The sequence below is a fragment of the Plutella xylostella genome, chromosome Z (genome assembly GCF_932276165.1).
Source record: "Plutella xylostella chromosome Z, ilPluXylo3.1, whole genome shotgun sequence".
Lineage (NCBI taxonomy): Eukaryota > Metazoa > Arthropoda > Insecta > Lepidoptera > Plutellidae > Plutella > Plutella xylostella.
The window spans coordinates 618,821-633,441 of NC_064012.1; the positions used below are offsets into that span (position 1 = coordinate 618,821).

The following is a 14,621-nucleotide window of genomic DNA, read 5'->3' on the forward strand; positions in this document are numbered from 1 at the left end:
TTTAAAATTATTCCTTTCATCCCCTAGTTTTACAACTTCAAAAGTAAATCTTTCGACAGGCTGTGCAATTATCTGTAAGTAACTATATTGAGTTAAAATTTAACAGAATGTGTGAACGTGCGCCTGAATCCTGAAGTAGCCAGATCGAATTTCCATCGTTTAAAATTGTTTCAGCAATATTCAGCGTCATTTCGGGTAAATATTCCCCTCATGGCGCTCAAGCGAAATTGCTTATCAATACGAGCGTAGCTCATAATTCGGCTGCTTTAACTTTGATGTAAAGTGTAAAAAGTTAACTTTATGTTTCAGATTTTTTTTAATGCACAGAAAAAAAAGCAAGAGTAGAATTAACTATCTTTTTTATTTATTTCCTTTTAACAGCCTCTTCATCTGGCATCGCAGGGAGACACCAGTACAATGCAACCAGGAGGTCCGGAGGATCCCTCTAGTTTCTAGGAAACCTCCAGGTTGCATTGTACAGGGTTTCTCCCGTGTTATCCCGTGGTATTAAACGTATCGGATTTTTGGGTTTTAATATAATATATATGTATCTGCGCTGTCCGAAACCCACACTACTCGCTAGGCTCTTCCTAGTTCGGGGTCTTCTTCTTCAATCGTGTAAATGCACTAAGCTAACTTCCTCCATTATTTTGCTACTCTTATTGTGAGATCATTGGCCTTCATCAGGTCTCCTTGACTGCACTTTGGGGCATTAGGACACTCTGTAAGGTGTGACGTAGTCTGGAGGCTTCCGAAACTGCATAGAGTTCGGGGTCATTAGTCACATTAGTACACGGCCGAGGTCCACGTTGACAGAAGGGTGTCCCCAGGCGCTGGATGCCCCACTTCCCAGCGGAGCCCCGGAAGCGCCGCTCGAGTGGGCGCGCGTCATGGACCGCAGCCCCCGGCCTGGCGGCGAGCGCCCGCCGGTGTTGCCAGCGAAGAGAAACAAAATTATACCTATCATAATATTATTATTGTCGAAATTTCAATGATTTTAAAATTCATAAGTAAGTTTAGGTGTTATATTTTATAACCTCTTACTTACCCTATCATATTACTCGTATTATTGCTATAATTTCGATGGTTTTTAAATTGTTAAGTAAGTTTAGGTATTTTATTTTATAACCTCTTATTTACACCACTCTCTGAACCTTGTACAGACGGCACGATTGTACATTATTATTGTTGTAAATTGTGCAATTAAACAACAACAACTCGAATTCATATATACATCCTTTGTTCCCTAAGTAAATAAAAAAATTTGTCTCCATAAGTACCTAAAAGAAACACACACAATAAAAATATATAAAAGTTTCAGTGATATAGAAACTTACCTAGTTAGTGGAACTTTTGCATTAATCGCGAGTGTATTATATAGGATTAAATAAATATAATCGTATATGCGCTCAGGCTCAAAAAGCAAATTTCCAGCAATAAAACACCGGCTGGCAACCCTAAAATAGTTATCGAAATTCCAACACGAATACAAAAAGTAGATATTCGCACCAGATCAATTTATTGGTTACATTAAACGCAAAAATAAGTCAATACAAAAGGATTCATGAAATAATCGTAGGAATAAAACAGAGAATACACCACATTTTTGAGATACAGAATGTTCAAAAAGAGTCAGCGAAAAATAAGTGAATCAAGAGTTCATTATTCTAATCAAAACCATTTTTAGGGTTCCGTAGCCAAAATGGCAAAAACGGAACCCTTATAGTTTCGTCATGTCCGTCTGTCCGTCTGTCCGTCTGTCCGTCTGTCCGTCTGTCACAGCCGATTTACTCGGAAACTATAAGTACTACAGTGATGAAATTTGATGGGAATATGTGTTGTATGAACCGCTACAAAAATATGACACTAAATAGTAAAAAAAAGACTTGGGGGTGGGGCCCCCCATACATGTAACTGAGGGATGAAATTTTTTTTTCGATGTACATACCCGTGTGGGGTATCAATGGAAAGGTCTTTTAAAATGATATAAAGTTTTCTAAAAAACATTTTTCTTAAAGTGAACGGTTTTTGAGATATCAGCTCTCAAAGTCGTAAAAAGTATGTCCCCCCCCCCTCTATTTTTATAACTACGGGGTATAAAATTCTAAAAAAAATAGAGGTGATGCATGCTAATTAACTCTTTCAACGATTTTTGGTTTGATCAAAGTATCTCTTATAGTTTTTGAGATAGGTTGATTTAACTGTAATTGCTGCTACGGAACCCTTTGTGCGCGAGCCCGACTCGCACTTGGCCGGTTTTTTTTTATGTATAATTAGTTACTCTTTTCAGGAAGTTCGCGAAGTTTAATTGCATCTAAGTACCTACATAATTTTAACTTTTGTTCATCATATTACGTGTCTTTAGTATGGGAAGTTGAGGAGTCAATTTGTTTTCACGAATTTCCAATAGTATGAAACAAAAGGTGTTCAGAATGATAAGTAAGGCACCGTCTTTCGGCTTACTTAGCACTTTTGCACACCTTTCATTCTTATTTAATACACTATTTTTATTCAATCAAACAGAAAATCACACCATATTACGTATCTATACCAAGATTAAACTCAGTTAAAAATGAACAGAAACCAAACAATACGATAATCAAACAGAGCAGCCAATAATTCCTACACGAGCCACGCAGACTTTAAAATGAAACGGTTTTTGAACGTATTTCCCGCTCTGTGTACTAATATGATATGCTCGTTCGGATACAGTTCTGAAATTATTATGCAAAAGCCGTGTCCAGGACATTTCAGTGAAAACAGGATTCCGGAGTCCGGCCGAAGTGACAAGAGATGTCCAATTTCGTACGCGTTGAAAAAAAATTGTACAGAAAAAAAATACTCTTTTAAATTAGTTTGATTCCTATATAAGAGCTCCGTTATTTAAGCTAAGTTGATATTAATTTAGATGTAAGTAGGTTAAGATGATGTTTTGTCTACAAACCTAAAATCTTACATTAAAATCGAATCGAAATAAATAGGACTGTTTTTAATTAAGTATTCTTAGAAATGAAGAAAAGCAAAACTTTCTTCTATAAATAAGTTTTCCATTAACAGAACACAACAAGGTTGTTATATTTTAGTTTTATTTTATGTTCTCGCAGAAAATAATTAAGTTAAAGCTTTTGACTGTGTAAAGAACTAAAGAGTAAAATATTACTCGGACACCTCTAAAAATAATTTAAAATGTTATTTTTCTAATTGCATTGTTTTTGAGACACTTCGAGAGTTCACTTTGAGAAATTAAGTTTTAGCCGCAGTGTTTTTCTCTTCTAAAACTGAAAATAAAGTCTAGGTGTTTCTTTATTATAATATGTACTATTATTTTCACGGAAAGTCTGAATGTATTTCAATCTCCGTATTATAAGTTTTACGTATCTGTGTGTTTGTGTAACTGTTTTTGTAGCGTAGCAGCCAAACGGATGAACCTTTTTTGGTGTTACCTTACCTGTATAGTGACTTAGTGACCATAGAATAGCAAGTATAGAGTACTCGTTATTCCATGATAGTGACTCACTGCTGGGTAAATGGTTCCTTATGTACTACCCACGGTTACATATATTTTTTGGGTGTCGAGTTTTATTTTGCTTCACATTGATGCTTGTGATCGGCTATTTCTTTTCCAATAACACTTAGGGCCACTTGCACCAACATATTAAATCTAGATTTAGTGTTAAATCTCCATTTATTGTCAAATTGTATATGGATTATGGACTGACGTTTCTTAAATCGAGATTTGACACTAAATCTAGATTTAGTATGTTACTGCAAGTGGCCCTTAAAATACACAATATGGAATATCTAAAGCCTATAGTAATTTTTTTTATAGTTTCATGTACTCTTTAGGATCAATTCATCAATAACATCCCAATGCAGAGAATAACTTATTGGCATTAACAGTACGGATAGTCAACAGGAGGTAACTAGCAATGCATTCCTTGCCAACTTCAAAAGGGACAGTTAGTTTATTTTAAGATGTGTGGGTATAATGGGTATTATTTTTTATAAGATAAAACCCTTTTTAGGGTTCCGTAGCCAAAATGGCAAAAACGGAACCCTTATAGTTTCGTCATGTCCGTCTGTCCGTCTGTCCGTCTGTCACAGCCGATTTACTCGGAAACTATAAGTACTACAGTGATGAAATTTGATGGGAATATGTGTTGTATGAACCGCTACAAAAATATGACACTAAATAGTAAAAAAAAGAATTGGGGGTGGGGCCCCCCATACATGTAACTGAGGGATGAATTTTTTTTTTTCGATGTACATACCCGTGTGGGGTATCAATGGAAAGGTCTTTTAAAATGATATAAAGTTTTCTAAAAAACATTTTTCTTAAAGTGAACGGTTTTTGAGATATCAGCTCTCAAAGTCGTAAAAAGTATGTCCCCCCCCCTCTATTTTTATAACTACGGGGTATAAAATTCTAAAAAAAATAGAGGTGATGCATGCTAATTAACTCTTTCAACGATTTTTGGTTTGATCAAAGTATCTCTTATAGTTTTTGAGATAGGTTGATTTAACTGTAATTTTGCTGCTACGGAACCCTTTGTGCGCGAGCCCGACTCGCACTTGGCCGGTTTTTTTAAATCTAACCTTTCATGCAACAGCGCGTACATGTATACCTAACCTCAAGACTAGTCTTCAGATAACCTGTTTCTATCCGCACTGGATAGTGATCCTAGTACCAGGGGGGTCACTCTTACTTACGAAAAACGAAGTTTCGGGACGCAGCTGCACTAACCACGACTCTATCTCGCTGTGTTAAACGTACTGATTGCATGATGACAGTTTTCAAATAATTTAATTGTGAAGCTAAAGTAACCCTTTGGTCCGCCGCCTGCTGGCGGGGTGGCGGTTATTATACCGCGCACTTCCGGAAACCACCTTCAGTGAAAGCGAACACTTTCGCGCGAGCACTTACTGAGGTAACCAAGTTATGTTTCATTCCGTAACGCCGCAAACTAAGAGTTTTCTTAAGCGCTAACCTTAGTACGTGGAATAATCATTCCACGGTGGCGAGAGATTCACAGTGCAGTGAGCTAGGATATCGGATCTCCTTGTGCTTAAAGTTATTTGTGATAACGTGGTTGTGGGATGGAAGTAATTAAGGCTTTGATCCGCTTCTGACTATTCGGAGGTTGGCTGCTACGATTTGCGAAAGTTTCAGAAGTGTTTGCTATCAATTTGTGAAGTTTGTTCCAAAAGGTTTCAGTCACACGTTCGTGTGTGAAATTAGAGATGCCATTGAAGACACAAAGTGGCGTTTATACGATAAGATTATTTACGATCATTGCGTACTATACGTGTACACTCGTGAACAATGAACAAGTTCCAGTGCCAAAATTAGTAGCACCAAATTAGTCCTAAACAGAAAAGGCTAGCTTAATCACGCTGTCTAAAATATGAAACTACATTTAAATACCTACTACCAACTAAAAGCCTAATTATTGTTAAAATTTTTCTTATTTAGTATATTAAATTGATTAATTATTTTGAAAAATTGGGGCCCTTTGGTGTCTGCTCTTTAAGTGGAACTTTTTCATTGCCCGCGAGTGTATTCTCGTGTAAAACCCCCGCTTTATTAAGGATTGAGATAACTTATTAATGTGCTCAACAAGATGAATTCCGATAATTTAATTATCCGCCGGGTCAAAACGTTTGTGTTACATCCATCACGAATTCCCGGTAATTCTCTATCTACGTAAATATTTGTTTAGGTGCCAAAATGTCCAATGTATAAATTATTAGCTGGTGGCGAAATTCGGTACATGTGAAACTAGGTTGTCGTTGTAAATTGACGGATTTAATCAAACGTTTGGATGCGAAAGTGTTCCACGCGGTGTTTGGGCCACCGTCGCCGCTCCCGAGGGTGGCGCGTTTCTATTTGACTCTACAGCGGGAATATTTGGCAAAATGTTGAAGTGACATCGACATTTCGACGTGTTTTCCGTGGTTAAATGCCGAATCTTCGTTTGAACAATTTGCCTACCATCGAACGTTCTGTTTTTCTTTTCAATTTGAAAAATTGTACAGAACTTTACGAGTACCAATATAAGTCGACGGCCAAGTTGTGCCATTCGCTAAGTGTTCTTTCTTTATATTTTTCTATAGGCTCTTAGCATTGAATTGGGACTTAGTAAAATGGGCCTTCTGGAAGATATTTTCTAAGGAAAGCATTTTTATTATTAGGCTTCATCTATTATATAGGCTTCAATAGATTTTACAGTTTCAATTTACATTTAAAATCACCCTCAGAATAAAAACCTGTCGCTGAAAACTGTTAAATTAAACACTTATTGCGTATTATTATTGTTAGAAAACTGTAGCAAAGCAAGTATTTCGCTTTTAGTTTTTGAATGCTATGCGACTGACCACTTACCGCAAACCGCAGCGAATTAGCTTCATGCTGGTGTTTCATGCGTTTATTGTTCATAATATTTACTAAAACTATATTTCAATTTTACATTTCAAAATGTAGTTCCTTTCAGAAACTGCTATAGCTATTTATAAATAACACAAAAAGTACATAGAGACGTGGATTAACGCTGTAAGCCTGTAACGTCTAATACCTTATGACTAGTCAAATTATGTGTTAAACAATTGTTAAAACAGAAATACTATGATATTAGTCTCTATTATGATATTAGTCTAATGAAATGGCATATGCTATAATAATAAATAATTATAACAGAGCTCGTCATATCGACCTATATACATTCAAATCATACTTATGTACAAGTATATTATAACCGACTATGTAACAGCTCGGCACGCGCTGAACACGTAACTAATGTTATAAAACTTCCTGATTACTGCGCCTCCTTTCAATGTACACCGCTCTGCTCTATTTACTTCAGGCGTTGATACCACTGTATATTGAAACATTATGCGATATCAATAATTCCGAGCGAAATTATGCTTTTATGAATGAGGTTTATGAACTCAGAGGAAGGATGTTGTCGCCGGTTTCGTTGCAGTAAACTTTATTAACGATATTAACGTTTTATTTTCCAGATGTGGCTGGCAGTGTTAATAATCGTGTTAGCAGTCTGCCTGCTGCTCTACCTGGACACTATCAAGCCACGAAATTTTCCGCCTGGTCCCAAATGGATGCCTATACTAGGGAGCGCTAGAGAAGTCTCCAGGCTCAGGGAGAAAACCGGCTACCTCTACAAAGCCGTGAAGAAACTCTCCGAGCAATACTGCCACAATGGACCCACCCTGGGACTAAAGATAGGAAAAGACAAGATCGTGATGGTGAACTCGTTGGAAGCTAACAAGGAGATGCTCTACAACGAAGACTTGGACGGAAGACCTCGGGGCATATTCTACCAGACGCGCACGTGGGGCCAGCGGCGGGGGGTGCTGCTGACCGACGGCGAGCTGTGGAAGGAGCAGCGCAAGTTCCTGCTGAGGCACCTCAAGGAGTTCGGCTTCGGGCGCCAGGGCATGGGCGAGATCGCGCAGTTCGAGGCCACCGCCATGGTCAAGGACATCCTGGAGCTCATCGACAGCAGCCCCGACCGCACCGCCGTCGTTCAGATGCACAACTTCTTCAACACGTACATCCTGAACACGCTGTGGACCATGATGGCGGGGCTGCGCTACAAGGCGAGCGACCCGGAGATGCAGGTGCTGTACGGGCTGCTGTTCGACCTGTTCGCCGGCATCGACATGGTGGGCACAGCCTTCAGCCACTTCCCCGTGCTGCGCTTCCTGGCGCCCACGCTCTCCGGCTACAAGTACTTCGTCCGTACCCACAAGAGGATCTGGGCGTTTCTGAACGCGGAGCTAAAGAAGCACAAAGACCGGTTCAATCCCGAGAACGAGGATAAGGACTTTATGGACGTTTACATCAGAGTGTTGAAGGAGAAGGGCGAGGGGAACACGTACTCGGAGGGGCAGCTGGTGGCGATGTGCATGGACATGTTCATGGCGGGCACGGAGACCACCACCAAGAGCATGAGCTTCTGCTTCTCGTACCTGGTGCGCGAGCAGACGGTGCAGGCGCGAGCGCAGGCCGAGATCGACCGCGTGGTGGGCCGCGACCGGATGCCCTGCCTCGGCGACCGCGTCAAGTGAGTACCTTCGTGTGCAGAGTATTGATATTTATTTATTTTTATTTACACACACACATTGTAACATAACAGGAACACAAAACCCAAATCGTTAAAATAATAATTTAACATATAGCACTCACTTTCATACTTCTCTTTAACATTCCCTTACATACATTCATCAGCGAAACCTGACCCCCCATTCATGGTAACAACACTACTGAGAGGGGTCAGATTTTTCTGCCTTATACTAATACTGTACCTAATAATAATTATTATTATATGTGGGACATCTTACACACGGCTATTTGACCCCAAGCTAGGTAGACAGAGCCTAAAATATGGGTATCGTACAGCTGATATATATTATATACAATTGTTTATACATATTATTATTTATATTACCTTACCTTGTCATGAAATAGAGGAAGATTGTCTTCGCTGTGGAATATTGCTTCCCCGAGACGCTCTCGAGAGTTTAATTTGCTTCCGAGATTGTGATAGAAGCCCTGGAACCATACGAGGATTTTTAATACGCTTGTGGGAATTAAAAAAAATAAGTTTATGGATATTCTATTTTACAATTTTAAAAATCTATACGTAGGTGCATACTTAATAACTTTATTAATATTGCCAGACACTTAATTACTCATATTTTATTAACTAAACCACTACACAAAATATTTATTGAAAATTCCCCTTCAATAAACCAAATAGAAAATGCGACCCAAATGAAATGGCGTTCTCTTGCTACTACGTACAAACGAGACGGGTCTTGCCTATTTTAGAGTTCCATTAACTTCTCATTTAGAATTTTTAAACAACGACGAAAGTTCGGATGTTGAACGTCTGTTTCAGTCCCGTGCACCGCAGCGCCTAGAGCAGTATCAACGGGGTCACTCTACATTACGAAACACAAAGTTTCAAAGCGCTTCTGTGCTAACCGTGATTCTATATCACTGTATTATTAAACATACAGATTGCATGACCATGACCACCCTCATTCGTTAGTTTTTGTCAATGTAGAGTAACCCTCGTGACCCATTTCGATTCAGTACCTATTCTCAAAGTGGCCTACTTTACGATTTTTTCTGTCTGTCTCAGGGACCGACACATTTAGATCCATTTAATGAAGCCTGCTTTCGGTAGTATTTTACACTGTACTAGTATTTTGTACTGGATCATTCCAAGTCAAATACATCAATATAAAGACATATTTTTTCCCGCTAGGTACTGAAAAGTGTCAAATATAGACAGTTAGCCGTAATGGTAACCTGAAAGCCTATAGATGTCATCCTGTGCCATGCTTCGGCACGTACGTCCAGCAAAAAGCTGTTATAGGTTGATGATGTTGAGCCGGTGGTGGTTAGATGAGGAAAGATGCGGTCCTTACAAACGCTGCTTTTGTGAGTGGCTTACGTCCAGCACAAGAAAATTGTCGGCTGATGATGATATGTGTTGGGGTCCACCAACCCGCACTTGGCCAGCGTGGTGGACTAGGCCTAAACCCTTCCTTCATTGGAAGGAGACCCGTGCCCCAGCAGTGGGGACGTAATGGGTCGTGATGTGATGTGATGATGATGATAACTCCAACTTCAAAGCCTCATCCTCCTCTTCCTTGTTCCAGCATGCCGTACAACGAGGCTGTGGTGCACGAGTGCGTGCGCCACTTCATGGGGCGCACGTTCGGCGTGCCCCACCGCGCGCTCAAGGACACCGTGCTGGCTGGCTGCATCATACCCAAGGTATGTGCGAGAGAGACAAAGACGGAGATAGCGATGGATGGTAGATAAGTAGAACAGAAAGAGATAGAGACGAATAAACTGTGCACCTAGCCAGCACGAACCAGGGGTCACGCCGGGTACGCCAAAGCTAGTTAATATGACCTCTGGTTTTTGTCAGTCACGTGCAGTTAATTCGCTCTAAGCAGTAGCAGTTGTCGTATTGAGGAAGGGCGGTTTTTACCAGCGCCGTCGATAGCTTTTTTTACGGGTTTGAACGCCTTTCTACGGGCGCTGTTTTGGAAATCACAGCTGTTGTGGGTAACAGAGGTAGGTAGAGGTAGAATAAAATTGTTAATTTCAGCGATGGATAAGTAATCATAATCTGAAAAGAACAAAGCTCTGTTTTGGTTGGATGTAGTCAGGGTAGGTAATAACGCTAATAACCTAGAACAACGCGGACTTGGTAATTATTAATTAAAACAGTATCTCAACTTTAGTCACCTTTAGTGTTTGCAAATAACAAGCTTCAACGTTTATCTTATTACTTTACAGCCCTAGGGCTTCGGTGTATAAATTTGTCATGCACAAAGCTCGGCGGGCGCACAAGACGTCCAATTCGGTCTGCAGGTACGAAGTTTGTGGTTTCCCTCAACTTCGCTCTCGTGAAGTCGTGACGTAAGAACTTCCCAGGATGCATTTAATAATCTAAGCAAAATTACAACTTTCAACCAAGCTCCGAGCTTAGACATCTCAAGCGTATTAAAGAGCTCTTTGCGTAAGGCTTCTGATCGAAAATGAAGGTAGATTTTTCATAAAATTATATTTCCAAGGAAATGGCGAAGGAAACCTCACTGTGAATAAATTGCATGATAATATAAAATGTTTTGTCACAATATTATTATAGGTACACAATTATACACGTTTATATGTATATTTATGTTTTACTGCTGTTCCCGCGAGCTTTCGCCTTAAAAACTTTTCCCGTGGGAATACGGCGATAAAAAGTAGTAGTAAGTAGTATGTGTTAATCCAGGCTCTCAGTTAAATACATACCAAATTTCGTTAAAATCATTTCAGCCGTTTTAACGTGAAGAAGTAACAAACATACACACATCATCATCATCAGGATTATTTGTTATAATCGATACCATAATATATCTAATATAATTAATTAACATTAATTAAATAGAATCATAAATGTGTGTATAACTTAATATTATAACTACGGCGATTCACGCCAATAATCAAGACGACTTGTATTAAACTTCGGCAAATCAATATACGAAATAGACATTCCAGAGTGAGAACGTCGTACCTAATCGAATTCCCGATGTAGTTACGTAACTTTGCCCTTGCATCGATAGTTACCAATCCGAACTTCGTAACTACATGATCGTCGACACTTGCCGGGACATGCCGACAGCCTCATACATAACCCATACTGGCTCGTCTAGTTTCGGTATGCAAAGTTTTCCTCGCTTTGCCTATCACCTCGTGTAAGTATGCATTGTAAGTTGCAGAAACGAAGCTACGAATTTTGGGGTAGGTACATACACATAAGTTATAAAGATTTTTTCTTAGCAGACCAATCAATAGCTCACGGTTGACAGGAATTCTTGTTTTCGATAGTTCGTTAGTTTCTATGGGGACAAAGGCTACGGACCATTGCAGAATACTTAGGTAAGTAAATAGATACATAAAACAACGTTTTCCTCTATTAAACTTCACAATGATAAATTAGTTTGCTCTATTTATTTAGAATGATCGAACATTAGCGTTCTGTGCGGCTGCTTCGCAGAATATTATAGTTCAATAAATAATTTATTCGCATTCGCCGCAAACACATCAGGTACAATTAATTACCGATGTAAAATTTACACTTTAAATGATTTTCCACGACACCTCAAATTTAATGTAGTTCTCAATGTGGCTTCGCAAAATGTACAATATTAATTTGCGCACGTATTTAATATTTCACTTTTTGACTTTCAAAGCTTTCAGCGGTGTGAATATTGACATGTTATTGAATTTCACATGGTGCTATAACGTAGGTCAATGGATTATTAAATTTAAACAACTATTACACTTTATTGATATCGTTTAGTGCAAAATGACATGACAGTGATTGAAGGTGTTTTAATAGCATTTTTAACCGACTTCGAAAAAAGGAGGAGGTTCTCAATCCGTTTGTATGTTTTTTATGTATTACTACGCCATTTGTGGGCCGATTTTGAAAATTCTTTTTTTGTTGTATTGGGTTGAGCTCAAGGGTGGTCTTATTTTTTTTCACAATTTTTAATTTTTACTGTTATTAAATAATTTAAAGAATATGCTTTCCCTCGTAACAAGTCGCAATACAATCATCATCTAAAATGTGTTGTAAATTAATGACAGTTGGCTTCAGCGATCTGACCGCCCAAAATCCTTGCACCACGGTGACCAAGCCGAGTCACCGCTGTAGCTGTCACCCACAGCAGAAGATTCCTAAACCATCACAATCTAACCACCCACTACCCTCCACAGGACACGATGGTGGTCTCCAACTTCACCAACATCCTGATGGATGAGAAGGTGTACCCCGACCCTTACGCCTTTCGGCCGGAGCGGTTCCTGTCGGACGGCAAGGTGTCCATCCCCGACCACTACTTCCCGTACGGGCTGGCCAAGCACCGCTGCATGGGCGAGGTGTTGGCCAAATGCAACATCTTCGTGTTCACCACCACGCTGCTGCAGCGGTTCAGCTTCCTCCAGGCGCCGGGCGAGCCGCTGCCCTCGCTGGATCACGTGGATGGCGCCACGCCCTCCGCCGCGCCGTTCAAAGCCCTCATCGTGCCGAGGACCTGAGGCTATGCCCAATAGAGGGATTCACACTAGACGATCCAACAAGATCTCGTCGAGTGCTCCAAGGTTGGATCGTAAGGTGTGGACCCGCCTAATGAGATGGCTGATGGTTAGGTGACTATGTGAGGTCGAGTGACGTTTTGTAGAAGCACGCCTTCTGATTGGTCGGTAGTTTTCATTCACGACCAATCGTTTTTTTTTTCGATTTGTCGCTGACGTACCTCACGTGGTCCAGTCGTGATTTGTTTTTATTAGACTTCTTTGGTCTTGTGAATTTTTAAGTTTTCATTCATTAGGTACTGAAATAGCTGCTACCGTAGACCTACGAGCTCCCGCAGTTCAAAATATTTCATAAAACAGCCTTCAATAACTTTACCCTTCTTCTTCGACAGTCGGGTAAATAACGTGATGGTGAATATTTTATAGCACTTACTCCATGTGGCATAATAATTTTATTAAAAGACTGATTATCATTTCAACGATATGTTACCTTATTTTGTGCCTTCTTTAAGTAAATAAAATAAAAGATTTATTTGGATTAAATTGTCTAAGTAATTCACTTCTATACCATTTTTAATAGTATTAAATCCTACATAATTTTGTTTTTTAAGGTATGACTTGTAACGATGCAGCTGATTATGGAGGTGCAAGAATAATATAAAACATGGTCTTAGGGTGTTTCTTTACAATGAATGAAATGATGGTATAAAAGTATCAAACAAAGTCACAATGACATAGACATAGACTATAAACAATAAAAGGTTCTAAATTCAAACTATGTATGTACATGGCCACATAATAAGGAGTCGTGGCTTCGTCAACATGCTTCCCCCCTGGGGTGTGTGGGCAGCGGCGGCGGCGAGCTGCTGGACCGGGACATCAGTGCCAGCTTCACCCGGCGGCAGCGCGGGACCCACGGTTGTATCATCATGGTGCAGGCCCCGATCAGTGCCGGGCTCAGCCGGCGGGCGCGCGGGACCCGGTTATTACATCATGTGCAGGCCCTGTGCTTGCCCAGTTCTCGCTCTGTTGCTCCCACTATCGTGCTCACTACCTACGGTCTGCGTGGTGGACAGTCTGTTTCGGATGACGCTCATTGTGCTGCTGCGACACCGAGTCTCCGGTTCTCACTGTTGCCTTTGGTGAGGGCTCCGTCGACGTCGATGGACATCATGTGACGTCGACGGCATATTTTGTAGCCGAGTTTCGATGTTCGCCTTCGGCTTCGACCGAGTGCACATTTTGTATTGTATATCCTAAAATTTTGTTGAAGTTGAACTCGAAGGACCATTTTAACGATGCAGCTGATTATGGAGGTGCAAGAATAATATAAAACATGGTCTTTTGGGTAGCGTCGTGGCGTCGTCAACAGTATGACCATAGAATTATGAGGTTCTTATGTAATAATTATGTAGAGTATATATTTAATTTTGTAGTAACGACACTAACGACACATAATAAGTCAGCTGTATATTATACTATGTAAGTATGTGTACTCATGTGAGACAGCAGCCATACTTGTTAAGGCTATTATGTGAACCAAAAATAATGAAATTTGTAAGTATTTATTCCCAAACGTATAATATAAGTGCCACGGAGGCATGTCTAGACAAATTTCACAGAACAGCCAACGATCCGATAAACGGAGCTCACAGTAATAGAAATATGGACAAATAAATTAGTTTCAGGAATGTTAAATAAATTACCTAGATATAATTTTTGAAAAGAAGAAATTCTATCGATGTCCTTCGTGACGGCTCAATGTCTACCTATTCATATTAAATCACTCTTATTTACTTTCAAACATTCATATAAGTGTACCTGCCATATAGGAGCAACTATCATTACTCATTAGTCTATTTTTAGCTATTAAAATCAGCAGATGAATTTTTTAACCAAAACACAGGTCTAAAGAGAATTTCAGAGATCTGAATCTGAACTATGATTAGAGTAGTAAATAATTATTAGGTATCGAGTACGGCTGTCCTGCAACAAG

General features: G+C 39.8%; 1 protein-coding gene across 1 annotated transcript; it reads left to right on the top strand.

Moving 5' to 3' along the window:
* Nucleotides 1-6,910: 6,910 nt before the first annotated feature.
* Nucleotides 6,911-12,636, top strand: LOC125491277 (probable cytochrome P450 303a1). Its single transcript, XM_048632842.1, has 3 exons — nucleotides 6,911-8,081; nucleotides 9,688-9,805; nucleotides 12,308-12,636. The coding sequence occupies exons 1-3, from the start codon at nucleotides 7,018-7,020 to the stop codon at nucleotides 12,626-12,628; spliced, it is 1,503 nt and encodes a 500-aa protein (XP_048488799.1). The 5' UTR covers nucleotides 6,911-7,017; the 3' UTR covers nucleotides 12,629-12,636.
* Nucleotides 12,637-14,621: the final 1,985 nt, after the last annotated feature.

Excerpts from the sequence above, each read along its gene's own strand:
- LOC125491277 (XM_048632842.1), top strand. The coding sequence starts at position 7,018 with ATGTGGCTGGCAGTGTTAATAATCGTGTTAGCAGTCTGCCTGCTGCTC. Across the intron at positions 8,082-9,687 it reads TGCCTCGGCGACCGCGTCAA|CATGCCGTACAACGAGGCTG; the intron begins GTGAGTACCTTC and ends TCCTTGTTCCAG. Across the intron at positions 9,806-12,307 it reads CTGGCTGCATCATACCCAAG|GACACGATGGTGGTCTCCAA; the intron begins GTATGTGCGAGA and ends TACCCTCCACAG.